The sequence below is a fragment of the Podospora anserina genome, chromosome 7 (assembly GCF_000226545.1).
Source record: "Podospora anserina S mat+ genomic DNA chromosome 7, supercontig 1".
Classification (NCBI taxonomy): domain Eukaryota; kingdom Fungi; phylum Ascomycota; class Sordariomycetes; order Sordariales; family Podosporaceae; genus Podospora; species Podospora anserina.
The window spans coordinates 551621-567899 of NW_001914854.1; the positions used below are offsets into that span (position 1 = coordinate 551621).

Consider the following 16279-nt stretch of genomic DNA (forward strand, 5'->3'; position numbering starts at 1 on the left):
CAGCTGTCTCGACGTGGAAAAAGAAAGCCCATGGATGATTCGTACCAACAGGCATTCATTGCACACCGTCACAGAGAGCTTTGTCGGTTGCCCAAAGAGGAAATTTCTGGTGTGGAAGGATGACGTCGACCCCACCATCTCGACCAGGCGAGCAGCTCAGCCTCTATGCAGTCGCCATAGCGGTCCCCCGCTGATCTCGTGCGCGTTTCTTGCATTACCGTTCACTGCCGTTGCTGCATGCATACACGATGTGCCAACGGTTGGGATGCTGCATTGCCGAGTTCCAGTGGCCGAATGGGTTGAGCCGACTTTGACGCAGGCCTCTAACGACTGGACGGCCTACTGTCCCGGTGCAGTGTGGGCGTGCTGACCGTGGCCTCTTCGGGAGGTAGCCCCGATCGCTGGAAGCTACCCTTTCCGATGATCCTGCTACTCTGCAATAGTGCACAGCGGCGAATCGGCATCAGAATGGCAAACACCAAGAGCAGATTTTCTCAACAAAACCGCGGTGTCAGTCTACACAGTATGGCTTGAAATGTACTGCATGACAGAAGCTGCCATCGACGTTGCACACGGCTCAAGGTGTGCAACCAGCAACTTCCTGCGCGGCTGACATGGCGACAGCCTCTGGGGAAAGCTGTCCTAATCTCTCGCCAGTGAGTCAGTAGCTTCGGTAAAGGGAACGCTGTAGGTGAGCAGTTGACCTCTCTACCTTGGTGGGCTGAGGTGAGTTTTTGCTCGTCAGCAGGAGAAGCTGTATAGAACACGGACAGAAGACATTGATCAGCACAGTTGGTGCTATTTTTGCCAGCCTGGTCACTTTTACCCTGGTTGCTGCGCAGCATTCGGTTCCGGTCCCCTGGGTGTGCCGCGCAAGTGCTGGCAGCGCTTCTTCTGGGGACCGCCCCCGTTTCACCCTGCTTTGTCAACGGCCACCAAGCGACCACATTTGACACGAAACCCGAGAGTCTCATTCTGGACTGGTGAATGTCAAGGAAAGAACATCATCTGTCACCCGGTGAGCATCATCATACTGGAGGCTCGGAGTGAGAGGGAGGACTCACCACCTTGAAGTGAGGATGAGCCTGCTTGCTAATGGTCATTTGTTCAACTCAGCCTTCTCGAGGAGAACATCTCATTGGTCTTGGGGAAGACATCCGCTGAATGTGCCGCAAAGGCTAGTTTACCTACACCCTCCCTTACCCCAGACAACACCGTTACACGGCAAAGGCAAGTGCCCGTGTGCTTGTTGTCGCCCGTTAGTACGGGGCGCACCCAGCAGCAGTGTGGAGGGTGTGAGCGGAAGCCGGCGGCAAGGCTGCCGAGCAATGGGGTGTGTGTGTGCGCCTCTTGAGGATGGTGGGCCGGGGGGAGTGTCCCCTCGCACCTGCAGAGGGTCATATCTGCATATAACAGAACCGGTCGCCCGCCCTTGGGTCGTCGGCCCTGATCTAAACCAACCTCGCCAGCCAGACTGCCCGCCAGAAACTCTCGCCAGAAACAGTTTGCACCGCCTAGCCTATCCTCACACCAGGTCTTCTACTGGAGATCACAAACATCGCCGAGACATCGACCCTTCGTATATCTGGGTCCGGACGCCGGTCTTGTCAACCCTCCCTCTTCTGGTTCTCCTCTATGTCCCCATGTCTTTGACACAACCTGGACGGCAATCAATAGCCTGTTTTACGCAGGACACGGCAGACTGACATCGCACTTGACCGGACACCACCTCAGATCACCATCACTTTAGCAATCGTAACCGGCCATCAAAGATCCCGAGCAGATCTACTGGGACCTCGTCACCAGTATCACCACCCACAGTCAAACAGCCCGATATAACCATACCATCTCCCTCCACATCTCCACAACTCGTTCGATCAAACAACACACTCAACACCACCACCATGTGCCTCTCCAAGGTCTACTACAACTCCTACTCGGACGGCCAGCAGGACGTCACCGAAAAGACGTATGCCTGCCGCGATGGCAGACGCTGCGCCAACCCCGAAGTCCGCAAATACGACCGCAAATTCCCCTTCACCAAGCTAGGGGAAGCCCAGCCCGAGTCCCAGCGCAGCATCTCTGAACGCAAGCCCACCCCCTACTTTGAGTCTCGCGGCTCCAAGTCCCCTTCCCCATCAGGCAGAGACAGCAGACGGGACTCTGGCATCTACATGGGTGGCGGCTCCTCTTCCAAGTCCAGCAAGCACTACGACCCTTACGACCCTTACTCCTCCGGACCCTATCGTTCCTCCTCTTCTTCCCGGGCCCGTGGTGACCCGAGGGACTACTATGGTGGGAGGTCAAGGTCAAACTCGATCCCGCAGATCATCTACATGGACGGCCGGGACGGCTACAAAGAAAGCGGCAAGCGGTCGAGATCCAGCAGCAGGGATTACTCGAGGGATATCCCCATCGGTCCCGTCCACTTGGCCGACGAGTACGGTCGTCGTTCCTCCCGGTCTCGCTCCCGAGACTCGACCGACTTGAGCTCCAAATACTACAGCACCAGCGGCAGGGGAAGAGGGGATGCCATGTCGGGGTACATGTTCATTGACGATCAAGACGAGAGGCGGAGACAGAGAAGAGAAAGGCGGCTGTCGACCTCGAGCGCGATGGATGAGTACGACCCCAGTCGGTATGTGCCCCGCTCTTCGCGACGGGCTTCGACGACTGGGGGAACTGTGGTCCACAATGGGGATGGCACCAGCCTTTACACTTCGTCATCGGCACCCACCGGTCTTTCTTCGAGCAAGTCTGGGTCGGGACATGTCAGGTGGGAGGATGAGGTCCGCGCCAAGAGGAACAGGCAGAACGCCGAGATTGCCAACCGGCCGGTGTTAGGCTCGGACGGCGAGCCGAAGAGCATTCTCAAGAAGAAGGGCGATGTGAAGGGCAAGGGGAGGGAGAGTGATGAGGATCTGTATGACTTGAGGAGGGCAGTGGAGGGGATGGGGTTGCCGAGCAGAGGGAGGAGGTCGTCGTCGGGGAGGGACTTGATGGATGAGTATCCGTCTAGCAGGTATGATGATGGGTTGGGGGCGAGGAAGAGCAGGGGGAAGAGCGGGTATTCGGATGATCGGTATCGGTATTTCTGATTTTTCTCCGGACACTTGGGTAATGCATGGCAGCGCGCGTTTTGATACTTTTTGCTTTGGTCACTTTCACAGCACACGTTTGGGGATATTATGGACACGGACGACGGAACGTTTAATTCTGGGGATATGGACATTGGGGCATTTTCTCGGCACATCTTTATTTCCTTTGTCTTTTTTCCTCATGATTTTTTGATGAACATGTTTACTTACAGGTTATGAAATACGCGAGTATACAAAACACAAAGAATGATTATGATTTACTTTTACTATACCTTACTGATGCGAGGATGAGAGATGTGTTGTGGCGATGAGATGACGTTGGAAGCTGTCTTTGACATTGATATCCCTACCCCCCTCCCCGCTATCTTCCAGAAGGGTTCACAAACCTGAACCAACGATCGCTTGGCAATGTCGTTTCAAACACCAAGAAACACCCAAGACGGTCAAACAAAACGAAACATTTTGTTTTTTGGCCGGTCTGGCTGGCTGCCCTAACCCACTCGTCCGACCATATCACCTTTTTTTTTTTTTTTTTTTGGTTGGTCTACCTACCCGCGAACAAGTATCTGCAACCAACAGCCGGTTTCTCTCCCAGGCCAAGCTCCAGGCCACTGCGATACTAAACGAGCGGCAACATCCCGCCGCCGCCGCGGCGGACCACGCCCTCTCTGTCTGTTGGGCAACGGTGCCATCTCACTCAGATCCCATAGTATATATATATATATATACATATATTTATGTATATTTCCACAAAAGTCTTGCTGCCTTCCCCCGTTACGCCATCTCACCACCGCCTGCATTACACCCCATCTGCACTACCTCATGCGGACGCGCGCTTCTGTGTTTACATAAGATGACGGCTTGATGATATCGACCCAACCCTTCCTGTCGTGAAAGACTTGCCCCGCCGGTGACCGTCACCTGATCCCCCATCATCAGATGATCTCGACAACCTACACAAGTGGTGGAATCTCTTTAGTCAACGTTGTAGTGTGCACCCTCTCGTAGTATTGTTGAGAGGAAGGAGGTTGTGCCGCGTTTGGGTGTTTTTGACCGAGAGACGGCAAAAGATGGCAAGATGACACAGCAGTGTGCCACATCTGCCGTGATGCCGGTGCTTGCTCGTGGCATGTAAACAAATCTGGCCCGTGTGCTTCGTCAATCTGTCTGACCGCAACATAAGATCCGCGCCCTGGTGGTCTCGCACCCTAGAGCATAGTCTGATGCTTGAGAAAAAGAGACAAGACGAGATAATGATGATTAATATTAGTTTTCCTGCTCGCCTCTCAGCAGGGGGTTCAATTCTATCCGCCTTTGTCCCAATCATCATCCTGCTTCCCATCCATTTCGTGCATAATAATGCTCATGAAAACTTCGACAGCCATAAAACTCCAGTCCTGAGACAGCAAACCGTAACACGTAAACGGGGAAAAGAATATGTGTGCCGAATGCACGGAGAGTCTCCCGGGAAGGCGATTCTATCGGGTGATAATTGCAAAAGTGTCCAGCGAGCAGCACACTGTGGTCGGTCGCTATGCTCACGCCTCGGAGCAACGCCCCAACCCCTTCAACAGCTCCCCAGCACGCACATCAACCCCCCCCGCTCCCTTATCCTCCACCCCAAAAGCCAGAAACACCACATCGTCCGAGTAGGCGTGGTACTTGTTACCATGCTCCTTCCAGGCCATGGACGTGACATAAAACATGTCTGTCCTCCTCCGTCCCTCGTCACGTCCCCGGCCGTGGATCCAAATCGGCTTCTTGGACATGGCGTACATCTCAAAGGGAGCGCGCTGGTGAAAGAGAACGACGTACGGCTCGTACTCGCTATGCCAGCTGTAGTACGTCTTGTGCTGGATGATCGTCATGATGAACGTGTTGGAGTCGTCGGGCTTGCAATTCTCGTCGGACCGCTGGCAGAGCGTGACCTTGAGCGAGTTGGTGGCCTGATGGATGGACTCGAGCTCGGGTGCCAGCTTGGGCATGTAGCGCGCCATGCACTTCTTGTCGTAGCTCGCGGCTTTGGGTGCGAGGTCCGATCCGATCACGGCTCCTTTGCCGTCGACGGCGCCGAAGGAACGCGAGGGGTACATGTCGTAGTGGATGTACATGTTGTCGTCCTTGTCCCAGAACGCAAAAAAGTTCTTCTCGAGGATGCCGTACGGGGGTGGCCTCTGAAGCTCTGTTCCGTACTCAAAGTCATCCTCGACGAGGGGTTCGGCAGGCCAGTCGACGAGAGTTCGGAAATCCTGAATCCATTGGCCAAAGCAGGTAAAGGCACTGTTGGACCCATAGATGGTGTACGGCTTCGTCGGCCCGTAAAAGGCGCGCGCATCGTGGGGGCCCTGGTTCAAGTTGAGCGGCGTGTACTTGCCAGTGCACTTGTCGCCTGTGGTCGGTTCAATAGGTAGCGGCTTTGGCTCGCCGACACACGTCAGGATGTCTCCCGAAAACTTGGCGTCGCAACCCGTCTCGAGGGCAATGAAGCCCTTTCCTTCGGCCTGGTGATCGGTCCATTTCTGGCCCATGAGCATCCAGGTATCATTTTGTGTAGGGTGTGGGAGGATGTTGGGGTTGAAGACGGGGACATGGCCGAACTTGATCTCGAAGTACTTCTTGTCTGTCGTCGACGCCGAGAAGATCCTGTGCCAAGCGGCCGTCGGCGCGAGGGGATTCGGACGGTCGTAGCTACCGACGTCCGGTTTCTGTTTCTTGTCCTCCTCATTGTCAGTTGTGGCCGGGCCGGAGCCAAGAGGCCTGCCGAGAAACTCGCCGACTCGGCCTCGGAGGTAGTCGGGCTGGGTGTGCCATAATCCAACGGTAACGAAAAGCAGTGCGACCACGGGGCAGAGCAACAGCACCAGTCGCTTGAGATCCCTGACGATCATGATATATATAAAAAATACCAGCAAAACGAGCGACGGGTAAAGACAGACAGAGATAAAATGCCGATAAAGATGAGGACGGCAAGCAAAAGGAGAGAACTTGGGGTCGACAGGGAAAAGGCGGCCAAAGTACATGAGGCACAGTCAGCCAGATAATATCACCCAGAACCCTCCCCGTTCCATCAATCCGAACCCACTTCTTTTTGCCCGCCCCCAAATCGCAATCGATAAAAAGAGAAAGCCGCGAGTGCTGAGTGCACGCATTCAGCCAGCCACCAAAGCTGTTTCCCGAGCCAGCAAATGATTCAACGACGTTTGCAGCTTAACTATCAGCCGACAGACGTGTTCGCGCTGTCATCTGTCAAAGTGTTCTAGAACACATCCGCCGGGCTAGGACACCCCTTGTCGATGATGATACGTGTAGTGGCGCATTCAGTTCGTAATCAAGAGACGCCCGTTCGCTGTTGCGCTCAACCGAGTTCCCCTCCCTCAGGCGTGAAGCTTTTCTCCAACTTCATGGTGAAGCGAACGACATGTGAAGGGCAAATCACTGCCCGTATTCGGTCCAGAAATCAGTTCCCGGCGCGAAACCGCTTGCGATTCTCCTGGAACTTCAGGTTTTTCTCTTTTGGGCGGGAATGCGTGTCGCTGGTTTCGGTTGGTTGGCTCGAACACAAGTCCCGGGCGTGAGATCCCTGTCAGGTCCCGGGTGGGGTGCGCTGATTAAGCTTTTGTGCTCTGTTCAGGGGCCAGCCTCTCCGCGTTCTCTTCAGTCTCTCGACGCGCAACGCGCACCTTTTTGACGTCATGCTCTGGCAACAGCCCTGAGCTCACTTGGGCAAGAAGCATACCACTTTAGTGCCTCAAAGATGAAATATTCAGTGTCTCCTCTATGGATTGTATATGAACCTGCCGTGTATGTATATGTCTTCCCCTCTCCATGGCCATCAATATGCTGTCAAAAGAAATTTTACAATAATTCCTCATCCAAAAAAAACTTGCCATCCAAAGAGCAATACGGGTATCCAAGGCGTCGCCGAAGCGTGGTCCTCGGTTATTTACTCCGGTAACTTTGTTGGTTTGGTTGCCGTCGTAGTAGACTTGTACAGCCACTGCGGGAACCTGACGCTGGGTTCGTCAAACATCCTCGTGACAATCTCGGCGAGCCATAATGTCAGCGGTAAGAGGATGATGTGTGGCGCCAGAAAGCTCAGCTCCATCCCCATGGGTCCCGTCTTGGGAAGCTCCCAGATGTTGACCCACTGAGGAAGGTTCTTCACTCGGTGCTCCTCCCACCACCCAACTGCCGCGTAGAGCCGATCTCCCACCGTCCAGATCACCGGGCCGTGGACGAGATAGAAAGCAAACGATATCCTCCCCATGTGCTGACAGAACCGTGTCTCAAAGAAACGCTTGACCCATCCGATGTGTGGGATGGCAGCCACCAGCATGACGGCTGCAAAGAAGAGGAAAAACCACTTGACGTCGTAGATGGACTGCGACTTGAGGAATGACAAGTAGTACCACCCCGGGTTCTTTCTCAACTCCTTCACATCCGCGCTGTGAGCCGGGATGCCCCCAAGCCACATGGCGATGAAGAAGCAGTGGTACATGATAATCATCTTGTACGGTCGGAGTCGCTCAAAAAAGGCCGGGAGCTCGTTCTTGCTGGCGAGTTGTTCGACGTCGCTGATGAACATGCCCGCAACAAAAAGGGCACAGTACCACCCATCCACGATGAACATGAAGTACCCCATCAGCCCGATTTGCAGCCACAGCCGCGCGTTTCGTGTGCACCTAGCAAAGGCAAGCGCCGCCGTGTACACGACGATGGACCCTTTCATCTCGACTGGGATGGACCAGAGGTGGAAGTTGTAAGACAAGATCTCGGCTCTGGTGTGGAAGATGAAGGTGAAGTTTTTGACCTCACAGTACCACCCCCAGATCTCAGCGCCCAACGAGGACGCCCTCTTCAGAGGTAAAACCCAGATGTTGAAGACGTAGGTGAAAACCATGTAAATAAACGTTGTGGTGATTAATGGGATGTAGAGCCGCAACCATCGCCGAAACAACGCGGATCCCAAATTGTCAGCAAGCTTTGCCTGGTCGCCTGATTGGATCAAGCTCATGGGCTTCATCGAGAGGACATATCCCGAGATGACGAAGAAGGTAGCCACGGCAAAGTGGCCGCCGTGGAAAAGGATGCGGACGAAGGGCAAGGCTGCGAAGTAGCAGTAGCCATCATAGCAAAACGCCGACTCGAAGAACAGCCTCTGATCGGGCACGTGAGCCCAGAGTTGGTGGTGGTGAATGTAAACGAGAAAAGCGGCAAAGCCCCTAAGGCCATCGAGATATGCCGTCGGTCGTAGTTTGTCTGATTGTCCATGTGTCCTCGGCCATGGGCTGAGAAGTCGCCATATCTTGTTGACCCGTAGGGAAGCCAGCATCGATATCACGGCCGAGAGTGGGCCTGATGAGGCGTACTGATGCTTCCCCTGTCTGGATTCCAGCTCAATCACGTCGCTGGGCATCGTGGGCGACGGTGGTTGAGCGGGATCATGAAATGAAAGTTTCTCTCTGGGGAGTGGCTGGAACCCTCGTGAATGTCGTCGTCGTTGATGAGTTGCCGTTGCAAAAAGGTTGGAATTTGTGAAAAGGGGGCTTTATCGCTGCTGACGGTTTGTTGTGCCCAGAACACTCAATGCAACCCTGGCTTCAAGGGAGGTGATTGGACGTTTGCGTCCACACCCAAGGTCTTGGGAGGATCAGATTCAGGGCCAGGTTTCTCCAGCTTTAATCGCCACGGCTGGACTGATGCGACAACGTAATGCCGTGTCTCCAGAGGGAAGGGCCGCGTGAGGATGGATAAGACAACATCGTGACAGTTTAATAAGAGCCTGGACGCGTTGAAAACATCTGTTTGTGGGGGTCGAGATTGAGCTGTGGGGAGCCAAGACATCAAAAGCGAGCACGGCAAGCTGGGAGTTACATAATCAGTGAAGACTTTCTCCCTAGACCGCATTCCTACATAGCACTTTACACCGGGCAATTGCATGAGAAGCATTCGCATTCCCTCCCCTCCTGTAATTTACGTCGCTGGAGATTATCGCTTTGAACTAACGGTTGAGCATTTTCACTTTTCGACTCGTCCTCAGTCTCGACACCTGACAACAGACAACAGCAGAGGACCGGGGTAGGAGCGGAGCAAGCCGCCATGTCGGGGGGCACTCCTTGCTTTCCCCATACTCTTGGCAATGTTGCGCCGAGAAGAGCACAAGGTCTGATATCCACCTCGACATGATGCTATTCTCTGATATCAGGCTGTCAAATAGCTACGGTTTATGATATCACTATGCTAATCGTTCTCTACACTACAGGAATGCCCTAGTTTGAGCTTTCATTGTGCCTGTTCGGTATGGATGTGTTCGCTGCCTCCAAAAACAAGTGCGGAGGCATCTTCACATGCTGGCTGAAGGCCCTCTCAAGTCCCGCGGCTCAATCCAAACTGGAACCAGCTCCGCGCCCACCATGCAGGTGATGGCGCCTCCCCATCGATCTCAACTGCTGGGGAAGCGGAGAAATCGAGGGGAAAAGACAACCAAGACAAGCTCAACGGCTGCACCAGTGCAACCCTCACGCATCATCATCCTTGCCGGCCCACCTGCCACTTTCTGGTAGAGATCGCTGTGTGGTACCTTGTGCCTTCCAGCCTGGGAGGCTGAAGCATCGTCACTGGCCACGGCAGCATGGGAGATGGAGAGGGCCCTCACCATGGCGCCTCTCCGCACTGAGACAGTCCTTGAATCTCCACCACCCTAGCCAGTAGTTCCTGCGCCCGTTCTCTGAGCCAGGGTGTCGCTCTTATAAGCCAACCTCTAGGATTGGCCAGAGAGACGATCAGAGAGGGACTGCCTCCAGCAACTGGACCTGATCACATCCTGTTCCTTGGACAGGCCCCGGCACTACACCTTCTCTCCCCGCCGTGACATTCAGCCATGTGCGGGCAGCCTGCTGGAGCACGCCCCCCCAGATTCTAGTACTCCTCGGCAAAGCTTGTGACCGACCTGGCAGCCCGCGCCCCCTTTGATATCCTCTTATTATTCGTCCGTCTCCCCTCTCCAAACCTGACCTCCATGCGTCGTCCGGTACCTGTCAAGTAGGCCAAGACGTTTCAAAGACCGTCTTGACAGCGCAAACCACACACCAGAGCCGCCCATGATGAAGTGGAGGCCAGCCAGGTTGAGCTCGCCGCTCTCACCACTCCTGCCAACAACCCCCTTGGCCTCTCCGACTCTGAGCGTTCCCTCCAAACTCCGAAACCGGATTCCCTCGCAGATGAGGAGGACCTTCCCGGCCTACATCCTCATCGTCACCCTTCTCATCCTTCTCTTCAAAGCCGAAGTCTTTCCCTCCCAGCCAGCACCAGTCGGCTCCTCCTCCTCCGCCATCACGAGGAGAAGCCACCTTCAGAAACCCCTCGGGAGCAGCAGCTCCTCTCACCACCAGTCACCGCAACAAACCGGCGACTTCCCCAAGAAGATCTGGCAAACCTGGAAGGTCGACCCGTACAACTTTGCCAAGCGGGACAAGAACACGGCCCGGACGTGGACGAGCAAGAACCCGGGGTACCGCTACGAGGTGCTCACCGACCACAACGACCTCCTCTATGTCGAGTCCAAGTACGGGTCCGGGCCCGGCGGTCTCGACCGTCCAGACATTGTCGAGTTTTACAAGACGGTCACGGCGCAGATCATCAAGGCGGACTTGCTGAGGTATATGATTATGTATGCCGACGGGGGGATTTATGCGGATATTGATGTCGAGGCGCTGAAGCCGGCCGAGCGGTTTATTCCCACGAGGTATAATATCACCGATATCGACATGGTGATTGGGGTGGAGATTGACCAGCCCGAGTTCAAAAAGCATGAGATTCTGGGGGGGAAGTGCATGTCATTTTGTCAGTGGACGTTTATGTGCAGGCCCGGGTTGCCGGTGATGCTGAAGCTGATTGAGAACATCATGAGCTGGTTGGAGGAGCTGGCTAAGCAGCAGAATGTGAGTAGTGTTGGGGAGGTGGAGTTGGCGTTTGATGAGGTGATTAGCGGGACGGGACCGTCGGCGTTCACGGGGGCGATTTTGGAGGATATGAATTCCAAGAGGAAGGGGAAGGGCGGGCAGAAGATTACGTGGGACAATACTTTTCATAATTTGGACGAGTCGAAGCTGGTGGAGAGGGTGTTGGTGCTGGACGTGGAAAAGTTTGCGGCTGGTCAGGGGCATTCGAACAGTGGGAATCATGACGCGAGGGGGGCGCTGGTGAAGCATCATTATCATGCGAGCAACTGGCCGAGCAAGCACCCGAGGTTCAAGCACCCGGCGTATGGGGAGGTGGAGAGGTGTAATTGGGACGCCGAGTGTGTGAGGAAGTGGGATAAGGATGTCGCCCAGTGGGATGGCCTCTCGGAGAAGCAGAAGAAGAAGATTTTGGACCGGAAGCAGAAGGAGTATGAGCTGGAGATGGAGAGGTTGAAAAAGGAAAAGGAACAGGCCGAAGCGCTAGAGAGGCTGGGACGGGCGGAGAGGGAGAGGAAGAAGCGTGAGGAGGAGGAGAGGCTCAGGAAGAAGGAGAGGATGGAGGAGGTTTATCGGAAGGCGGTGGAGGAAGACAAGAAGAAGAAGAATCAACAGATCTTGCTGGAGGCTGCTGGGCTAGGACATAAGGAGTCGACGCCGCCTGGGCCTGGGTTTGTTGCTCCGGCTCCATTACCTGGACCTGGTGTGTTTCCGCCTGCATTATGATGAAGGGATGGCGAGGGGTGTTGGGATATTGAGCGAGTTAGACTTGATTTTATGGCAGCAAATAATAATGTATTAAGATGATTCCCAATGGCATTTGTGTGACTGTGGGTGATGATGTTTGCTCCAATCAGGGTGTCCATCTTCACACTCTATTTGACGGGTAACTGCAGGCCAGTGAGGACAGGGGCTGGTTGCCCCTCTTTTGGTAAGCGCACCCCGGGTCATCCTTGCGACTCAGGTGCACGGATCAGCCTGAATCAGGCACCAAACCGCCCGCCGCCGAGAGTGGAGCGGTGCCACCCCAACCTTAATTATTTCCCCCCAGATTCCAGCCATCAATTCCCCCACACACAACACCAGACACGACACATTCCACCTCCACCTTCAAACGGCTGGCTGTGTGGGAACAGAGAGACACACAGACATCATCGTCCGATACAACCCTACAACATGAACAACCGCAACGTCTATCACACCTATGATCCGGCGGTCGACGGGGATGAGACAGATGGCTTTGTTACTGCCTACCGAGAGTGGGAAGAGTCCGCTCATCGCCATAACGCTATAAGCCAGGACTTCGCCAAACAGTTCCAGACCCTGTGGCAAAAGTGCCACGAGCTCGAAACAGAATGCCTGGAGCAAAAGAAAACAGTCAAGCTCTGGCAGCAGGAGGGTCGGAAGATGGAGCGTGAACTCAACTATTACAAGTCTGCTGCTGTAAGGATGGAACCTCGCCCTCCGCCCCTCATCCACAGGCTGACCCCAGGACCCCTAGGAAAATGCTGGCTTTGCCTTTGTTATTATTGATGGTGACGGCGCCGTCTTTGACGAAGAGTTAATTGCCCTTGGCGAGGAAGGCGGTAAAAAGGCTGCCCATGAGCTACACAAGCACCTTAGGGAATATATGCAAGAGGAATGCGAACTGCACAACCTTGACAATATATTTGTTCACGTCGTCCTTAACGCCCAAGGCCTTTCCAGCGCTCTCGTTCAGTCAGGCACCCTGCCAACCGGCGACTACGCCGCCGTGACCAAGTTTGGCCGTGGCTTCTGTCGAGCCCAGCCCCTCTTCTCCTTCACTGATGTTGGCGGTGGCAAGGAGCAGGCCGACCACAAAGTTCGCAAGCTATTCGAAATGATGGAGAAGAACATCCAATGCAAGTTCCTTGCTCTGGCCGGCTGCCACGATAACGGATACGCTACCTTCTTGGAGTCCTACCGCAATAATCCCAAGATTCGCCTTCTCGAGACCACCCCGGCCGCGGCTGACTTTCGGAACTGTCACTTTGATCGTTTCTCTATTCCAACTGTCTTCCGCTCCGAAGCTGTCCCCAGCAAGCCCGGCTCATCCAGGCCTGTCACCAACAAGCTGGCTACCGTCACCACCCAGGCTATGATGAATTCTCCCAGTCCTAAGCCTCCTTCTCCCGCCTTGACGACCGCCTTCAGGCCCAAGCCTGCCGAGGCCATCAGCAATGGAGGCAACAGTTATGCGGCTATTGGCAAGGCGGCTCCTAGTCAGACGTTCAGCATTGTGCCCAGCAAGAAGAAAAATACTCAACAGGCTTTTATACTGTTTAATAGGGATGACGAGCGTGTCGATGCCCCTCTTCCCAAGGCCGACCCCCTGGTCGTTAAGAGAATGGAGGAGCAAGCCAAGGCAATCGGGGCCAACTTTTGTAACAGATACCACCTCTCGCCGAATGGCACGGGTTGTAAAGCTGGCGACAACTGCAGTTACTACCACTCCGAGACCAAGCTCAGCAAGCAGGAGATATTGGCCCTGAAGCACAAGACCAGGAAAATTGTCTGTAATAACGGTAGCATCTGCGACGACTTTTCTTGCAACCTAGGGCACCATTGCCAAAGCCCGGTCGGTTGTTACTTTGGCTCCGAGTGCCGATTCTCCAAATTCCACGGCATGGACATTGTGAGTCTTTTGGTGTCTTTAGGTGCTATTTTTGTTGTGGCATTTTTGCTAACAGCATGCAGACTCCGACCCTTAAGGTCTATGAGGATGGCACAAGAGAGGTCATCTCTAACTAACCGCACCAGCCCGCCGGACCGGGCCTTGTTGGATTATAGTATTATTTATAAAGTATGACCGGATCCATGCTTGCTTTTGATGCGAGCTGGCTGGCTATACGCGTTGGGAACTCAGGCGGTGGAGGCCCGATGCAGAGTTTGCAACAACTCAAAAGAATAATGCGTTGATACAACGTCAAAGCGGCCTGATTCATGTTGGATTTCACAGCGGGATGTATGGTCAGCGCACTCAGTCTTTACTTTATGTAGACCCATCAACTCGATGATTTCTACTGAAAGGGACACCGTCTCGTGCCGTCACTTGTGAGATACCTTGTGGATTGAGAAACAGTCCAATTGTCAACCTGGTCCGCGCTCCTTGGCTTCGTCCCTCTAGGCTCCCTCTCCTCCTTTTCTGACCCCTCCCAGACTTGTCCCTTCCCCTTCTTGGCCGCTTTGCCGACGTAGGTCCGCCACCTGGCGAGTCCCCCGCACCGTCGACCTGGGTCAGTTCGAGACTGATGTCTTCTTCCTCCTCCGCTTCCCCAGCATCTGTCCCTCCACCGAGATTGCCGCCCGGTTCCGCGTCGTTCTCCACACCACCGCCAACCACAGAAACGCCCGGCTCGGCACCAACATTATCATCATTGTTATCATCATCGTCGTCCGATCGAAAGCCGTAATGATCATCAGAGTCGTCATTCATGGTCATGTTGAAGGAGGGATCCTCAAGGTCATCCTCATCCTCTGTGTCGATGTGGTTTGCAGGATCGTTCAGCAGCCTCTCCGTATTTCTGTCCTTTGCGTTTCCCAAGTACTTCCCCAAGATTATCTGAAAGGCCATCCTTGCGTTGCCCGGCGCCTCCACCCTCTTCTCATTCAGCACGTGGTTGAAGAGCGTGGCGCAGGCCCAGAACCGGCCGACGTGTATGCCCGGGTTGTCCTGCCAGTCCCCTCTGGTGTTCCTCCCGATTATCTTGCTCACGTCGGGGTTGTTTTTGTGTTTTGACAAGCCCCTTACGAGCAATCCGGCCATGTAGCCCAGGCGCCTGCCGAGGACGGGGTGTTTGACGTATTCCTTTGCGGCTTTGACGTTTGGGAGGTTGAAGATTTGGCCCTTGCCTGTGTTGCCCCATTTGGTGCCCTTTAGGCAGGGGAGCATGCAGTAGTGCCAGTGGTGCCGAGGGCTGGTTCTTTGCCTTTTTTTGATGTCGGCGTAGCAGGTTTGCTCGTGGGTTTTTCCTTGGATGGAGTCCTTGTCGGCGAGGTTTTGGCATTTGACGAAGTGGTCGAACTCATCATCGACGGGGTCGTCGGGGGGGCCGGTTGGATCTGCGGACATGGTTTCTGACGTGGGGTTTTGGTCTTGCGAGGGGGAAAGCGGAAGCCAAAGTTTGCAAAGACACTGCTGGTCTTGCGAGTTGAGGTTGGGGAAAGGTTGGTTACGGAGATAGTGAAGCAAAGGCGTAAAAAGGCTCGATCAACAAGTCAGAGTTTCAAGAACAAGCAGCGGACAAAAGAAAGGGTCTCCGCCTCCGAACGAAGTCGGTCTCGCAAACAAAGAGCCGCCTGTCCCCCATTCCGGAACAACGTGTCGAGAGCAGAATAAAGAAAGATTTCTTTTCCTTGGAGCGGAAAGAGCCGTTGTCAAGAAACACGCCAAAACGGGATAGGGGGGCTAACAAATGCCTTGATTATGTGTTACCAACTCCAACTTTGTCTCCGATCCAACCCCCTAATCCAAGTAAACAAACCACCACCCCCTTTTCCCTTTCAAAAGAACAAAGCCCTCCCCTTTTTCCCTTGGCTACTCACTCACCCCCTCCCTACCAAAAACTCATCAAACCACCCCACCGCCTGCAAAAACGCCCCCTCCTTCCCAAACCTCTCACTCTCCACACTATAGTTCGCCCTCACCGCAAACCCATGCGGCGTCCCCCCATAAACACCAACCTGATACCTCCCCCCGGCCCCCAGAAGCAACCCCTCCACCTCCGCCCTCCTCGCCGCAGTAAGCAGCTCATCCCTATCCGCCGCCGCGACACTGACCGGCTTTTCCACCCCGCTGATCTCCTCATCAGTCAGCAGACTCGGGTGCGCGGCAAAGGCTACGTCTGCCCCCCCTGGGGAAGGGTTGACAACCCTGAGTGCGTACCGCCCCCCAAAGCAGTAGCCCGCCGCGGCGATACTCGAGATGTTGAGGCTGCCGCGGAGGTGGGAGATGGCGGAGGCGATGATAGGGTCTGTGACGGGGGGTTGGTGAGCTGCTAAAAACGCCGGGATGGAAAAGTTGGCGGAGGCGGGGTCGTTGATGTCCGACGGGGCGGGGGAGCCAGCAAAAAGGTCTGGGACGAGGGTGAGGTAGCCTGCCCGGGCGAAGGAGTCGGCTAGCAGCTTGTTTTGGAGGAGGTTGAGGCCGAAGACGTCGGTGAGGAGGAGGAAGGCGGATTGGGACCGGGGTTTGGTGCGGGG

The 16279-nt window shown here is 54.8% G+C and overlaps 6 protein-coding genes across 6 annotated transcripts; 3 read left to right on the top strand and 3 right to left on the bottom strand.

The window, feature by feature from the left end:
* Positions 1-1904: 1904 nt before the first annotated feature.
* PODANS_7_3350 (uncharacterized protein) lies at positions 1905-3098 on the top strand (the record flags this gene model as incomplete). Its single annotated transcript, XM_001907648.1, has 1 exon — positions 1905-3098. One exon carries the CDS (start codon positions 1905-1907, stop codon positions 3096-3098), a length of 1194 nt encoding a protein of 397 aa, XP_001907683.1.
* A 1538-nt stretch (positions 3099-4636) lies between these two features.
* PODANS_7_3340 (uncharacterized protein) lies at positions 4637-5986 on the bottom strand (the record flags this gene model as incomplete). The annotated part of the gene is made up of 1 exon (XM_001907649.1): positions 4637-5986. The coding sequence occupies one exon, from the start codon at positions 5984-5986 to the stop codon at positions 4637-4639; it is 1350 nt and encodes a 449-aa protein (XP_001907684.1).
* A 1055-nt stretch (positions 5987-7041) lies between these two features.
* On the bottom strand, positions 7042-8514 carry PODANS_7_3330 (uncharacterized protein; the record flags this gene model as incomplete). Its single annotated transcript, XM_001907650.1, has 1 exon — positions 7042-8514. The coding sequence occupies one exon, from the start codon at positions 8512-8514 to the stop codon at positions 7042-7044; it is 1473 nt and encodes a 490-aa protein (XP_001907685.1).
* A 1687-nt stretch (positions 8515-10201) lies between these two features.
* PODANS_7_3320 (uncharacterized protein) lies at positions 10202-11782 on the top strand (the record flags this gene model as incomplete). The annotated part of the gene is made up of 1 exon (XM_001907651.1): positions 10202-11782. The coding sequence occupies one exon, from the start codon at positions 10202-10204 to the stop codon at positions 11780-11782; it is 1581 nt and encodes a 526-aa protein (XP_001907686.1).
* A 450-nt stretch (positions 11783-12232) lies between these two features.
* On the top strand, positions 12233-13886 carry PODANS_7_3310 (uncharacterized protein; the record flags this gene model as incomplete). The annotated part of the gene is made up of 2 exons (XM_001907652.1): positions 12233-12499; positions 12558-13886. The coding sequence occupies 2 exons, from the start codon at positions 12233-12235 to the stop codon at positions 13884-13886; spliced, it is 1596 nt and encodes a 531-aa protein (XP_001907687.1).
* A 1736-nt stretch (positions 13887-15622) lies between these two features.
* PODANS_7_3300 (uncharacterized protein) lies at positions 15623-16279 on the bottom strand (the record flags this gene model as incomplete). Its single annotated transcript, XM_001907653.1, has 1 exon — positions 15623-16279. A coding segment is annotated over one exon (657 nt), but the record flags the coding sequence as incomplete, so codon positions are not given.